The sequence below is a fragment of the Agelaius phoeniceus genome, chromosome 14, assembly GCF_051311805.1.
Source record: "Agelaius phoeniceus isolate bAgePho1 chromosome 14, bAgePho1.hap1, whole genome shotgun sequence".
NCBI lineage: Eukaryota > Metazoa > Chordata > Aves > Passeriformes > Icteridae > Agelaius > Agelaius phoeniceus.
In genome coordinates, this window is record NC_135278.1 from 14,840,608 (window position 1) to 14,855,021 (window position 14,414).

General features: G+C 57.1%; 1 protein-coding gene across 5 annotated transcripts in view; it reads left to right on the forward strand.

The window, feature by feature from the left end:
* The window catches only part of STARD8 (StAR related lipid transfer domain containing 8), a 49,624-nt gene that overhangs the window by 19,263 nt on the left and 15,947 nt on the right, over window positions 1-14,414 (forward strand). Inside the window, exon 1 of one of the 5 annotated variants that reach the window (XM_077186000.1) lies at window positions 1,311-1,492. The exons of 3 other annotated variants lie outside the window; for them this stretch is intronic. Coding sequence is in view for 1 of the 2 variants with exons in the window: in XM_077185999.1 (XP_077042114.1) it covers window positions 13,027-13,099 (73 nt within the window). In the remaining variant the exon portion in view is untranslated. Of the gene's footprint in view, window positions 1-1,310; window positions 1,493-12,889; window positions 13,100-14,414 lie in introns of those variants that run through there. One more of the 5 variants, XM_077185999.1, reaches the window with a different exon arrangement.

The window sequence follows — 14,414 nt, forward strand, 5'->3', positions numbered from 1 at the left end:
GCAATGTACCTGGTCTCCTGCTTTTCTGGTCATCCCATCCCAGATCACTGCCTGTCTCCATCTCACCCTCTGCCTCCTCTGCCTCTCCCTCCATGCTTGGGCTGGTGCTTCCTGGCCCCCAGCCCTTTCACCTCTCATTACTCACAAAAATTTCATCCTTCAACTCCATTTTAAGCACCGTTTTTCCCTCTTGCAAATCACCTGTGGCTGTGCCCCTCTGGTGTGACAGGAGTGTGTGGTCCAGAGACAGGTTGTGAGAGGCGTGTGCCATGAAGAAGGTCCTCCTCACTCTGTGCTGTTGGAATAGTAACTACAGAGCAGTGCAAGGGGATTTTTGGGGACAGTAATAACTACAGAGCAGTGCAAGGGGATTTTTGGGGACATGAGTCCCTGCGAGCAGCCCCACTGCTCCTCTCAATGCCTCCCTGTGGCTTCCACTCCAGCTGTTCCATCTGCTGGCTCTGACCACAGGGAGAGCTGGGGACAGCCAGGTGTGTCCAGAAATTGTCCTGGGGCTCCTGTTTGCGGGGGGAACAGCCTGAGGGATCCCTGTGTGTGCTCAGCCCTGCGGGGAGGTGGCAGCTGTTGGTGTCCCCATCCTGCAGCCCCACGGGCCAGGCCAGGCCCTGCAGTTGCTGCTGCCAGTCTGGGAGTGGAGGGGGAGGGATGGATGAGCTGGGGGGACACAGGGGCCTGGGACATGGACAGGGCTTGGGGTTCCACTGCGTTCCACGTGTGGCACAGAATCACAGAATGGTTTGGGTGGGAAGGGACCTTAAAGTTTATCTCATTCCCTCCTCTGCCATGGGCAGGGACACCTTCCATTATCCCATTGCTCCAAGTCCCATCCAACCTGGCCTTGGACACTTCCAGGGATGGAGCAGCCACAGCTTCTCTGGGCAACCTGTGCCAGGGCCTCCTCGCCCTCAAAGGGAAGAATTTCACCCCAACTAATCCTTCTCTTTTTCAGTGAGAGGCCATTCCCCCTTGTTCTGTCCCTCTATCCCTTGTCCCAAGCTCTCCTGGAGCCCCTTTAGGCACTGGAAGGGTCTCCAAGGTCTCCCTGCCTGGCTCCATGGCAGAGGGGTTCCAGGAGGTTCCAGGTTCCATCTCCATGTCCCCCTTCCCCGGCAGCGGCCGATGAGGCACCGGGGAGCCCCCGCCGCTCCAGCCCGGGGCAGGGACCGGGGCCGCGGGCGCGGGGCGGTCCCGGGGGCGGCGGGCGGATCCCGGGGCGGGCGGTGCAGGGCATGGGGAGGCGGATCCCAGGGATGGGGGCCGGATCCCGGCGATGGGGAGGCGGATCCCGGGCGGTCCCGCGGCACAGCCCCGCACCTGCCGCTCACACCGACAACAGCCGGAGCGCCGGCTGGCACTGCCGGGCCCGGCCACCGGGCCCCCCCTGCGCCCCCCATCTCCTCCAGAGCCCGCTGTCCTCCCCATCCCTCGACAGGTCCCCCGAGAGCGCGGCCGGACGGGGCACAGCCACGAGGTAAATGGGGAGCCTGGGGATGGGTGCGGGGGGTCAGTGCAGAGGAGGAGGAGGAGGAGGAGGAGGTGGGTTTTGGGGCAAAGCACCCAGCAATCTGCTGTCTTTGGGCTGTGCTCCGATTGTTGCACAAGCATGGCAGAATCCCTTCCTGAAATCACTTCCAGCTCTGTGTGTAGTGGAGTGAGTCGACAGGGAGTGACGGAGAGATACAGTGGCCTCAAGTTGTGCCGGGGAGGTTTAGTTGGCTATTAGGGACAATTTTTTCTCTGAAAGGACTGTCCAGCCGTGACACAGGCTGCCCGAGGCAGTGGTGGTGTCACTGTCCCTGGAGGGGTTTAACAGCTGTGCAGCTGTGGCACTTGAGGATGTGGGTTAGTGGTGGCCTTGGCAGTGCTGGGCTCGGTGGTCACAGTGGGTTTTCTAACCCGAATGAGATTCTGTGATTCACCTGTGGCTCCAGCAGCACCGGGATGCCCCAGGTGGGATGGGCGCACTCTGGCACCGGTGTCCCTGTCTGGACGGACTCGGTGCCTGGAGGAGGTGGCTGTTGCTGCAGGCAGGGAGGATGAGGGGTTTGGAGCTGGTGTGCAGCTCCTGACAGCCTCGTGCAGTAACTGGATCCCCCTCTGTCCTCCCGGGCTGAGTCACGGCCGTGTGTGGGGCGAGAATCCGCGGCTGCCTCTGGATCAGCCGGTTTGGGTTCGGCACGTGCGGCTCCGGCTCAGCAATGCTGACCCACACACGGCTGGCAGGGCTCAGGAGGGATGGGGGTTTGGGCCACCCGCCTTTCCCCAGGGCTCCTCCTCACCTCCTCTGCCTGGGATAAGTGCACGCAGCCTGGTGGCTGGGAAGGCATGGATTTGCCATCTGTCAGGGGACTCCACATCAGGCCCTCTCACTGCAGCGGGGGAGGCTGGGCTCTGAGTCCTGGCTTTCAGTGCCTGGGCACGTTTGTGGCAGGTTGGCTCCTTTGGAGCCCTTTGTCGTTGTAGGGAGGGGTGGGTTTGCTGTGCCTGTGTCATTTGTCACACTGTGACCCAGCAGTGCTCTGGGGAAGCGTGCTGCCAAGGTGAGAGGCTGCTTCCTCTGGGGCTCTTTGATGTGCCGAGCTCAAACACCAGCTCTTTGTGTGTTTGGATTTGTGGTTTGTGTTCTGAAATGCTCTGTGTGCCGAGGGCAGCAGAGCCTCTTCTACTTAAAGACCTTTGTACAGTCCCTGGGTGTTGGAGTGCATATCGTGAATTTTTGGCAGAAATCCACACTCTTTTCCTCTTGCATACGTGAACTGTTATCAATGGCTGTGCCTTTTTCTGTTTGCACTCTCACCAAAGCCCAGCTGAGGAGGTGGCTGTGCAGCCACCCCTTGCTGCTCTTGGCATGTGTGTGCCAACAGGAGCAGGGGCCACGGCTCAGCTCACATCCCATCAGTCTCCCTCTATTCTTGCAGGGGAAAAAATCAGCTCCCACCCTTATCCTGACAGCATTTTCTGTGTGTGGCAAAACACAAAGTTCCAGCACGGAGCAGGTATCAACGCTCCTTCTGAGGAGCAGCTCACGTTCCTGCCATGTGCTCGCACTTCCTCCAAGAAATCTTTTCCTGATAAAAGACTGAGTGCATAAATCCAGTCGTGCTTCTGTTGAGAATTCCTTGTCTGCATCGCCTCCAGTGCCCAAACCCCAGTGTGTGTTCACAGGACAGGCTGCCAGTGCTTCAGTTTCGTAAGAGAACAAAATGTGGTTGTGCCCAAGGGCACGTCAGTACTTCCCTTACTAATTTCAAAAAGATTTGAGGGTTCTCAAAGTCAATTGAAGTGAGTGGGAGAACGAAAGGTCACCCTTTCCCCGAGGGCATGCTGAGGCTGCTGCGTGACTTTGGGCAGAAGGACCAAGCCTGGAAGTTGGCTGGCACTGAAGGGTGCAGGCAGTGCTGAGGATAAATCACTGCCAGTAGAGGGAAGAATGAAATCTCCTTCCTTTAAGTGATCACCCCGTGTAAAGCCTGGGACAGTTTGCCTGTTGCAGGGGTTTGGGATTTGCCTTTGCCCTCAGTGTGGCTTTGGAAAGGCTTTTGCATTTGGTGTCTGTGGGATTTTAATCCCCAAATTCAGGCAGGGTCTGCAGGGAAGGGAATGCCTCTGGAGTAGTTGCTGTGGCCTTGATGCATGGGGAGCTGAGGGGTCCTGTGGTGTGGTGGGACCAGGGGTCAGAGCATTCCCTAACACGGGGGTCTCCTTTCCTCCCCCCAGCCCCATAGCAGAGATGTTGCTCCATCCCTTCTGCCCACTGGATTTGGTGACAAGGATTACCAGAGCCCAGGGATGAAAGCTGAGCTAGTTTTGTGCATGTAAAAAGCTTTAGAAGTGGCATGGGGCCTGTAAAAGCTGAGATGCTGCTGGTCTGCCAGTCTTCCCATCCCACAGTGTGTCCATGCTGGTCCTGCTGCAGCAGCAATGGTACTCCAAGGCAAGAGGAGCCACGGGGAGTTACAGCTCCCCAAACCATGTCACACATTTGCTGAGCATGGGAATGTCTCCCTGGAACCTTGGGGTTTCTTATTTCTCAACTTCCCTTTTTGCACGTGGTGTTCCACCCCTGCAGGGACGTGTGACAGAGGGGTCTGGGGGGTTTAGCCCTGGAGGAAAGCTGTGCTGGAAAGTGGCTGGAGCCTCCAGGGGCTGGTGGCCAGGGCAGAGGAGCTGCTGTGAACCTTGGAGCAGAGCTCTGGAGGGGACTGGCACATTCCAGCGAGGCCGGGGGTCTCGGCAGGTTAATGATTGAGCTGCTCTGGCCCTTTGGCTCCTGCCATTTGCAGAGGCACCTCGGCAACATGGGAACCTTTCCAGGCTGCTGGGGATTTAAAGAGACAGGGTCTGTCCCTACATTTCCAGTAAGAGGATGCTTTTTTTGTGCTCTTCTGCTGATGGCCTCTGGATTTTTGTTACCTGTTTGCCTTGTGATTCACTGCGTGTGTTACCTGCATGTCCTGCAGGAGGAGCATTGTTGGTGTGGAGCTGTGCTGCCCATTCCAGGCTCATCACCCTCTCCCTGATAATGCAGCTGTGACCCTGATCCCACAGGATGTGGCTTTTCGTGGGTCTCCGTGTGTCCCCTACCTCTGGGTGCTGTGACACCCATGGGTGGCCGTGTCCCCAGCCTGCTGCTGTCCCCTGCAGCTGCTGGGTTAATCATTGACAGGTCCCCGTGCCACGTGGGCACTGGCCTGGCTGTTTGCAGAACCCTTATCAGCACGGGGCACTTGTCACCCGTGCCAGTTACGGGCAGAGCAAACGTTAACGGCAGGGCTGGGAACAGCTTCAGCAGCTCAGGGACCTTCCCCAGGCCTCAGCCACTTCCTATCCCACGGCACATGGAATCCCAGCAGGGCTGCAGTGTCCAAGCCTGGGGGTCCACAGGGGAGATAGGCTGGTGGGGTGGTCAGGATGAGCCCTGGAACATTTGGCTTCTGGCGTGGTCCTGGGATGAACATCTGGATTTCCATGGGTGCTGCAGCCAAGGCTTGGTCCCGTTGCTTAAGTGAGAGCAGGAGCTGGTGGCTTCTCCCAGGGTGTCCTGGTGCTGAACCTGAGGGGTCCTGTGTGCCCCAGCCTGGGAGAGCTGGGGCATCTCCTGCCCTGCAGGTGCAGGGGGAAAGGACAAGAAAGCTGGCATTTAAAGGGAAAAGGAAGAAAAACGGAAAAGGAGTGAAGAGGACGAGGCTCTGCTGGCAGTGCTGAAGGCTGGGCTGGAGCAGGGGTGGTTCTGAGGCTGCAGGTGGGGTTTGCTCTGTGGGGTTTCAGAGGGCTGGCTGCTGGCCTCTGCTGCTCCTGCTGAAACTGGAACTGACCCTGGGCAGGAGTGTCACAAGGCTGCACGACAGTGCCCACAGCAGTGACGCACAGGGCACCTGACCTCGTGTCATCAGTGTCATTGGGCAAGAGCAGGATGTCTGGGCAGCCAGGGCTGGTGCTCCAGCTCTGTTTTTCCAGGCAGAGGGTTGCCCCACGGCCTCCAGACACCTTCCTGAGCAAATCCCAGGATGGCTGTTGCATGGAGAGAGCCACTGGCATGAGCCTTCTGGGGACAGACACACTGGGGGCACACATGGGTTGTGGCTGTGTGAATTCTCCTGGTATGAAGTCCTGGGAGCTGTGGTGCTGCTTTCTTGGTAGCAGCAAGGATGTAGGATGCAGTGGTTCTCTCCCATCTAAAGATAATGGACATACACAAAGTGCAAAATCAGGGAGAAGGCAGAGATTGCCTCTCTTCTCCAGGCAGGTGATCTCTCTGCTGCTGAACCCCGAGCCCTGGCTGCTCTCTGGACAGACATTTGCTTCCCAGCCAAGTGGCAGCTGACCCCATGCTTCCCTTTCCCACGCCTGGCCTCACACCTCCACAGCTTTTCCAGCTCTGCTGAGAAATTCCCAACCCCAGCAGGCATGGAGGCGTTCTGCAGCAGCAGCTGAGCTGGATCAAACCACTCTGGGCCTGAGAGCACCAAGTGCCTGCTTATTCAGGGACGTTCAGGGGGCTGGTGACACAGGGAGTGCTTTGGCTGTGCCCTTGGCCTTGCTTTGGTGTCCTCTGCTGTACAGAGGGAATGGAATCACCCTCTCTGTGGCTGTGACCTGTGAGTACACGGGAACACTGCCAGATCCTGGCACTGAGCTTATTTATTGTTTTATTTATTGTGCTGCCCCGTGCTGGAGGGCCCAGGAGAGCGAGCTCTCTGCTCTCCACTCGGGGCTGTTGGCTTTGCTCTGTCCTTGACTGACTGCTGGAGGCAGCTGCTTCTCCACCTCCTGGATTTCCTGTATTTCTTCTCTTTTTGCTTTCTTGTTCCTTGTGTCAGGAGGTTGGTGTGAAGGCAGCGTTTGTGCTTCCTAAGCCTCCACGTGCGTCCCTGCTGGGCTGGAGCAGCTGCAGTGCAGGGCTGGGGGGGCTGCAGGGGCCCGGGTACCCCATCCCTGCCCTCCACAGCAGGCTCAGGAGCCACATTTCCATCTGCTGGAGATCCCAGCACAGCCCACTCAGGGCCCTTGTGGAAAGGGTCTGGCTGGGGAGGGGGGCACAGGTGCAGCCCCCTGGTGCAGTGCAGGACCTCCAGCAATGCCAACAGCTGGGCAAGTTCTGCCCAGTGCCTCTGGGAATGGAGCCAGAGCTTTTGTGAAGTCAAGAGTGGGTCCCCAGCTATGAGCCCCTTTCGGGGATCCCGTGCTTTCCTTGCCAGGCAGAGTTTGTGTTTGGATTCTGGGTTTTGTGGCAGTTTTTCCAGGACCTGGCGATGCCACAGATAGGCTCTTCTCACATCACCAATGCAGACTCCAGACACCTTGAGATTCCCTGAGGCACACAGGGCACATTTGCAGCAGGGACTGAAAGGGTTAAAGCTGCTTTGCAATGTGATTAAAAAAAAAAAAAAAAAGCCATTTCCTTCTTGTCCAGAGACAGTTTATTTTCTGGGCATTCTTCGGGACGCAGGGAGGTGCCTTTTCTTTAAGGCATTTCCTGTAAGCAAATTTATATTTGGCCTGGGGAGGGTGGGGAGAGGAGGTGGGTGCTGGGGAGGGTCTGCAGCCGAGCCGGGTGACCTCAGCTTTGGCTCCTTGTCCCCAATTGTGGAGGTGGCAGCTGCGGGAGGCGCTGGCTGGGCTGGCTGTCACAGCAGGGTGAGAGCAGGGTCCTGCAGGTCCCTCCTGTCACAGCAGGGTCCTTTGGGGTCTCTCCTGTCACAGCAGGGTGAGAGCAGGGTCCCTCCTGTCACAGCAGGGTGAGGAGCAGGGTCTCTCCTGTCACAGCAGGGTCCTGTGGGGTCCCTCCTGTCACAGCAGGGTCCTTTGGCATCTCTCCTGTCACAGCAGGGTGAGGAGCAGGGTCCTGCAGGGTCCCCTGTGCCCCGGCAGTGCTGCTGTGTGTCACTGTGCTGAGGCTGAGCTGGCACCCATGAACTGCTCTCAGGCCATCCCTTCCATTATCTTTAAGATGATGAAGATAAGAGTTGCTGAATCCCTGTTATCCTGTGCTTGGTGTGGCTGTCTTCCCTCCCCCAGGATGGCTTTGATTGCCACTGAAAAAGTCCAAGAAGCCAAGGTGGAAATGCAGCAGATCATCAGCATTCACTGTGCCCCTGGGGTGGGTAGTGCAGATTTAACTCTTTCCCCGAGGATATTTGATCAGATCCTGGGCCAGGGGCTGCAGCCAGACCCTGATGCCCCAGGCTGGGCTCCCCCAGGCTCCAGCTGCCCCCCGATGTTCCCCGTGCCAATTTTCTTCTCCCCCATTTTGTTTTCTTTTTATTACCGTGATTTCCTAACATCGGAAGAGGCGAGTTATGAAACTGGAGTTATCCAAACACGTCTTGTTTGAAGATAGCGTTTCATGCAGCAGATGCAGCTTCCTGCCCTGTAAATGGCTCCCATTGTTTTGCCTTGGCTCCCGGCCCCGCAGCGCTGGGGTGTCGCTCTGCTCCAGCAGCCACAGGAGTGGTGGTCCCAGGGCTGGACTGGGAGCACTGGTGCTCTGTAGGCAGCCTCTGAAAGTACCTGGGGCTGCCCCAGGTTAAGGGCAGGGAGCTGGCAGAGTGCTGGTTTGGTTGGCTGCAAACATCACCTGCAAACCGGGGTTGTTGTGTGCTGGGCCAGGCACAGAGGTGGCACTGATGGATGGTGTGTGCATGGCAGGAGGCAGCAAAGAGGGGGTAAATGAAAGAGGTGGCGCTGGTTGGTGTGGTGAGGACACTTCCCAGCACAAAAGAAGCATCACACTTTTTTTTTTTTTTTTTTTTTTTTTAGTGTTTAAATGCAAAGAGAGGGTTCAGAGGTGACCCTCAGGTGCTGCTGAGGCACTGGGAAGAAATTCTTCCCTGTGAGGGTGTGGAGGCCCTGGCACAGGTTGCCCAGAGAAGCTGTGGCTGCCCCAACCATGGAAGTGTCCAAGGCCAGGTTGGATGAGGTTTGGAGTAACCTGGTCTGGTGGAAGGTGTCCCTGCCTATGGCAGGGGTTGGAACTGGATGAGCTGAAAACTCCCTTCCAAACTAAACCATCCTTTAGTCAATGATTCTGTGATCCCTGTGGCTCTCTGTGACTGAAGCATGGTAACAGTCAGATTTGCTGGTGAGCTGCAGTTTTGTGCCCCGTGTTCCCCCTGGGCACTGCCAGCCTGACCTTGGGTGAGTGTCCTGCAGCTCCAGCCAGCTCTGGCCACTGCAGGATCCCAGGCACAGGGAGGTGCAGCAGGAGCAGGCTGGGGCCTGGTGAGTTTTGGGTGGATGTCCTTCCCCACCGGCAGAGCTGCTTTGAGAGGAGCTGGGTGTGCCCAAAGCTCTTCCTCTCACTGAGGAAGCCTGGTGGGGATCACGCTGTCCCCAGAGCTCAGGCACGGCTGCTGTGCTGCAGCCACACTGTGAGGGTGCCTCTCTTCTCCTGCTCTCCACAGCCTTCCCACCTGCTCGAGCAGCAGGGATTGTTTTTGAATTATTTTTTTGTTTCTGTGAACACTGTTAGGGGCTGGGGAGCTGCAGCTGTCGGCTCATTAATGAGGTTCTCTGCAGAACCGTGGCAGGAAGCAGTGCTGGACCCTTGGCTGAGCTCGTAGGTTGACGCTTTTCCTTCCTGCCCTTCTCAGCAAAGCAAAGTCACTTTGTGGCCGCCCCCACCTCAGCCCCTGCTCCCTCCCTGCTTTGGGTGTCAGTTTTTGCTTTGAGGGTTGGGCTGGGGTCCCCCAGGCAGGGTTCTGAGTCTTGTGTCTCTGTTTCTTTGGCCACAGCAGTTGGAGAAGACAGAGATAGCAAGGTCAGGAGTCTTAATGATTGGTGTTTGATAAGGTTCACTGATATTTTATCAGTGGTCTCTGAGGACAGAAGGAAACTGTGAGTTAAGAACATCTGTCTTGGCAGGGCCACATCGCCCTGAGTGCTCAGTGCTGGCTGGGAATGGAACTGAAATCCTCAGAGATCCCATTCTCTCCTTGCTGCCAGCACCCACAGAGATCTTGGCTGTTCCTGGGCTGTTCTCTGGCTGTTCTGGCAGAGCCACTCACCTGCCCAGCTGCTTCACCTGGGATTTACCTGCTCTCATGCTGCTCCTTGAGCAGGGACTGAGCCGTGAAGGGCTCCTGGGAGCATGGAGAATGTTTGTGTAAGACTGGGTTCCATGGATTATTGAGCATTTGTGTTTCTTAGCCAGGCTCCTCAGCCCATCGTGGCACAGAGTGATGCAGTGGTGGCTTTGTCAGTGCTTCCCTGTTTTTCCAGCACTGCCCCCCTTCAGCTCATCTCCAGCTCCTGGGTGGGGATGGGCACAGGGTGTTCTGCTGTGGAAGGGGCAGGAGATGCCACATCCCACCTGTCTCTCTGGGAATGCTCTGGAGACTGAGGAGAGCAAAGACAGCTCCTACAGCCCTGCTGGTGCTCTCAGGCTGCAGGGGCCTTGTGCCACCCCACAGAGCTGTGGGCAGGTGGGGATGGATGAAGCACTGGGTGGGCAGCCGGCGGGAAGAGCAGCGCGTCCTTGCGAGCGGCGGTCACGGCCCAGTGTCACCTGTCACATGCCAGGCAGGGCACTGGAGCGTGGCTGGCCTTGTGTGCATGGCTGTGGCTCAGTCAGGCAGTGCTGGGTGAGCAGCCACACGTCCAGGCACTGGGATTTTGCACAAATCAAGGCACCAGCTGTCTTGGATGGGGCTGGGGGCAGGTGCTGCTCGACCCCAAAGATGCTCAGGTGTGCTGGGGCTTTGGGTCCTTTCTGAAAACTCGCAATTGTGTCAAAAATTAGTCATAAAATTAGATGGATAAAGTTCTAGAAGGGTTCTGAGCTGATTGATTGACAACAAACATGTCAGCCAGCAGCACTGGGGGAGAGCTTTGCTCGGCTAAAGGCTTCCTCAGAAACACCAGTGGGGCAACTGCTGCACACTGCTGGGACTGGAAAGGAACATTTGCTTGGGGAAAGACAAGCATTTTAGAGTGTTGCTCTGAAAGACACAGCCCTGACTGCTGGGGATGGCTCCCCTGCCATGCACAGCTGCTGTGGTGGGGGTTTGGCTGGGGAGGCTTCTCCCTGTGTGAAAGCACTGGCTATTCCAGAATGACTGTCTTGAGACCAAAGTGTTCTTAATATCACCCCTGGGAAGCTCTGAACAGGCTGGAGCATTTGCCAGCCCTGGCATCAGCCCACCATCAGGAGGGGACCTGTCACCCACGAGCAGCCCCATCCTCACCATGCCCAGCTGTGAGCACCAGTGAGGCCGTTGTGCAGTCAGGCCCAGACAAAAAACCCCAAGTGGGCCTTGCTGTGACAAATCTTTTCCTTACAGAGGGGCTTTCACATGGAAGGGAAGCTGGAACAAACATGCCCGTTCCTGCCAAAGGCGCTGCTCTGCCAGTAACTCGCCTCTGCTTCCTACTGCAAGTGGTTGATGTGTGGAATTGGGGCTTCCTGCTGCCTGTTGACCCCTGGGCTTCTCCTTCTCCTGACCCCAGGAGCTGTTCCTCTGCTCCTGACCCTGCTGTTGGCAGCCACCGCTCCGGCTCCAGTGTGCTCGGTGTCATAACTTCCCGTGAGCCGGAATGGCTGTGCCAGGGTGTGAGCTCCTGTGCCTGGAAATCCCTCAGAAGGCTGGGAAGTGCTTGGTTAATTAACCAGATTGAAGAAGAGTTGTTTGAACCATGTCTGGGAAGTGTTCCTCCTGACTTACAGCAAAGATCTTGGATTTGGGATTGTCTTTTAGCCACGGAGCAGCCCAGATCCCTTTGTGCATCCTGGGATCCTTCCCGATCCATGGCTCTCCTCTGTGTCCCACAAGGCTTTGTTTGCCTTGGCTCCTCAGAAATGCTGTTTTTTACATAGAGGGCCCTGTTTTAGTCTATGCCTGGGTGCAGGGTGGGCTTGGCTGTGGGAAGGGGCACAGGCAGACCTGTGCTGGATTCTCTGGTGGGAGGCAGATGGATGGGACCATGTAAGCTGACTCTGCCATTCCCATGATTGGTCTTCCATTGGGATTCAGCATCTTGCCTGTCAGACCAGTGTAAGAGTCTCTAATATTGCTTGAGGCCAGGTTTTTCATCCTGTTTTATAATATTCCCTGACATTCCCCACATTCCTGGCAAGGAGACTTCTGTATTTTTTTGAAATGTTCCTTCGTCTCTTTGGAAAATCGTGACATCCTTTAAGACTTCTTCAAAATGCCGTTGTCCTGCTGTCCTGGCACCTCCTGCTAGCACCATAAAGAATGTGCAGCCTTGAGTTTCAACTCCAGCCCCAACATCATCTCCTTCCAGAAAGGGGGACAAAGAAAGAGGTGTAGACCATGTGCTCCTGTTTGACTGAGGAACCTCCCTAAACCTGATGTCCCTGCTGTGTTTCCACTCCTGTCTGCAGGTTTCACTGCCCCCCATGTTTTTGGGATGATAATGGGCCTGTCACCTGAGTTTCCATCGTTGTCACAGCCTGTCTGGGTCTGCAGGTCTGACCTGCCAGGTGTGAGCTGAGGGTGGGTGGGATGTTTCCCAGTGCTGTATTCCTGGACAGGGATGAGAGACCTATGGTGTTTCTCACTGGGAATCAGAAGCAAGTGGAGATGATGTTTAGCTCATTCTGGAATGATTTGTGCCAAAGCTCTGGTTTGGGAAGTGCAGGCACAGGGAACGTGGTTTTCACTGCAGAGACTAATCCTGTGTCAGCCACAGCTTGGTGTTTGGACTGTGCTGACCCCTCTGCTTTGGGCTGAGAGGTGAGCAGACTCCTGCTGCATGGAGAAGAAACATTCCCAGGGCAGGTGGAGCATACTGGGCTCAGAACAAACTGGAATTTTGTAGGGAATTGGGTGATTTAGTCTGGATATCTCACGTTGCAAAGAACTCAAGAACTGCTGTTCTTGTCCCTGAACCATCTTTTTGAGCTTTCCCCCCCTCTTTAATATCTTGAGGTAGTGGGAAATTTATAATGATGAAATTTACGGTGATCCAGCTTTGGCTGTCACTTTTCCCATCCCTGGCACACAGAACCTGCTGGCAGCTCCTGCTGTCCTGCTCCGAGAGGAGCCCCCGCTGCGGCTCACAGCCTGCGCTTTGATGATGATGAGAGGGGTCAGTGTGATCACGAGGGGGGGTTTTGGGGTGTCCATCCCTCTCCTCCATCCCCGTGTCCTGCCAGACAGAACAGACTCCCCACGGGCCCCTCTCCCAGCGCCTGCAGCCGGCACCATGCGGGACGCTTCGCCCTTAACCCTTTATTTCTCGGGTTGCCACGGGAAGCTGCGGCTCACCTGGCGGCCCCGGGGTGCCGAGCTGGGCAGGCCGGGTCCGTGCTGGGCTGGGCAGGGCGGCGGGGCTGGGAGCGGTACCGGATGGAGCCCTCCCGGCGCTCCCACCCCCGCCGTGGCGCTCAGCCCTGCGGGGCCGGGATGTCCTGTTCGCCGGGGACGCTGGGCACGGCTCGGCTCGGCTCGGCACAGCCCTGCAGCTCTGCCATGGAAGGTCTCTTGCCGCCGCTGGACGGTGCTGGGTGGCCGAGGAGGGCGTGAAGGAGGCTGGGGGGTCATGCTGGTATTTTTTTCTGCGTTTAATCCACGGGTTCCAATGAACAAAGCCGGGATTAACAGCTCCTGCCATGGTGAGTCTGCTCGTGTCCCGGCTCTGTGTTTGGATTCGGAGGCTCCAGCCAGCAAACGCTCTCGGGGGAGGTGGGAAAGGCTCTAAAATGACCTTTTTTTCTTGTTAGAGATTTCTTGGAAGCAGCGTTTCCTGTGCAGCAGGGCGCTTTGCTCCGGCTTTCACACAGCGGGGGCGAGCGCAGGGTTCAGAGGTGACGCTTGTGTTGTTGTTAAAATTGCTGGGGAGGGCTTTTTTTTTTTTTAATCTTTTCTCGAAAACCAGAATTTCCTTCACCTTTTTGCCGTGCCCGGAGCGGGGATGTGCAGGAGCCCTGTGCCCTGCTGGGACCGGGGATGAGCGGGGCGGTGGCGGTGACAGAGCACGGGCTGGCCCCAGTCACACCGCCAAAGCTTCCCCTTCCCTGCTCTGCTCCCCACTGGAGCTGCAGCCCCGGCAATATTTGGGTTTATTTCTGCCAGAGCCAGCCAAGCCGGTGTGATTGCTGCGGGCCAGCTCCTCCTGATCTCCGGTTGTTTCCTGAGCCAAAATCCTCTCTGTGAGCCCGAACCCCCCTGGCCCTGGCAGGCATGGCCAGGGGTGCGATGGAGCTGGTGCCAGCCATGCTCTGGGATGTGGCATCCCCTGCTGACACCAATTCACTGATTTAAAAGTACTTTCCAGAAGAAGGAATGGGGAAAGAGCGGAGTTTGGAGCTGTGGGGTGGAGGTGGAAATACCTGTGAGTGTGGGGTGCAGCAGAAGGGGCTCCTGATGGGAGAGACCTGTGAGCTGGTGGCAGTCCTTCCCCTGGCACACAGACCTGTGAGCTGGTGGCAGTCCTTCCCCTGGCACACAGACCTGTGAGCTGGTGGCAGTCCTTCCCCTGGGCACACACAGACCTGTGAGCTGGTGGCAGTCCTTCCCTGGCACACAGACCTGTGAGCTGGTGGCAGTCCTTCCCCTGGGCACACAGACCTGTGAGCTGGTGGCAGTCCTTCCCCTGGGCACACAGACCTGTGAGCTGGTGGCAGTCCTTCCCTGGGCACACAGACCTGTGAGCTGGTGGCAGTCCTTCCCTGGGCACACACAGACCTGTGAGCTGGTGGCAGTCCTTCCCCTGGGCACACACAGACCTGTGAGCTGGTGGCAGTCCTTCCCTGGCACACAGACCTGTGTTCCCCTGAGAAATGTCCCTTGGCTGCATTTTTGGGGTTTGAGTTATGCCTTCATGTGCCTGGAGGGATCCCTGCATGGACAGGGGTTCTGAGCCTGCACCCCGTGGGCTGAGGGGGACCTTGTGCTCGGCTGCACATCCAGGACTCCTTGGGGTTAAAC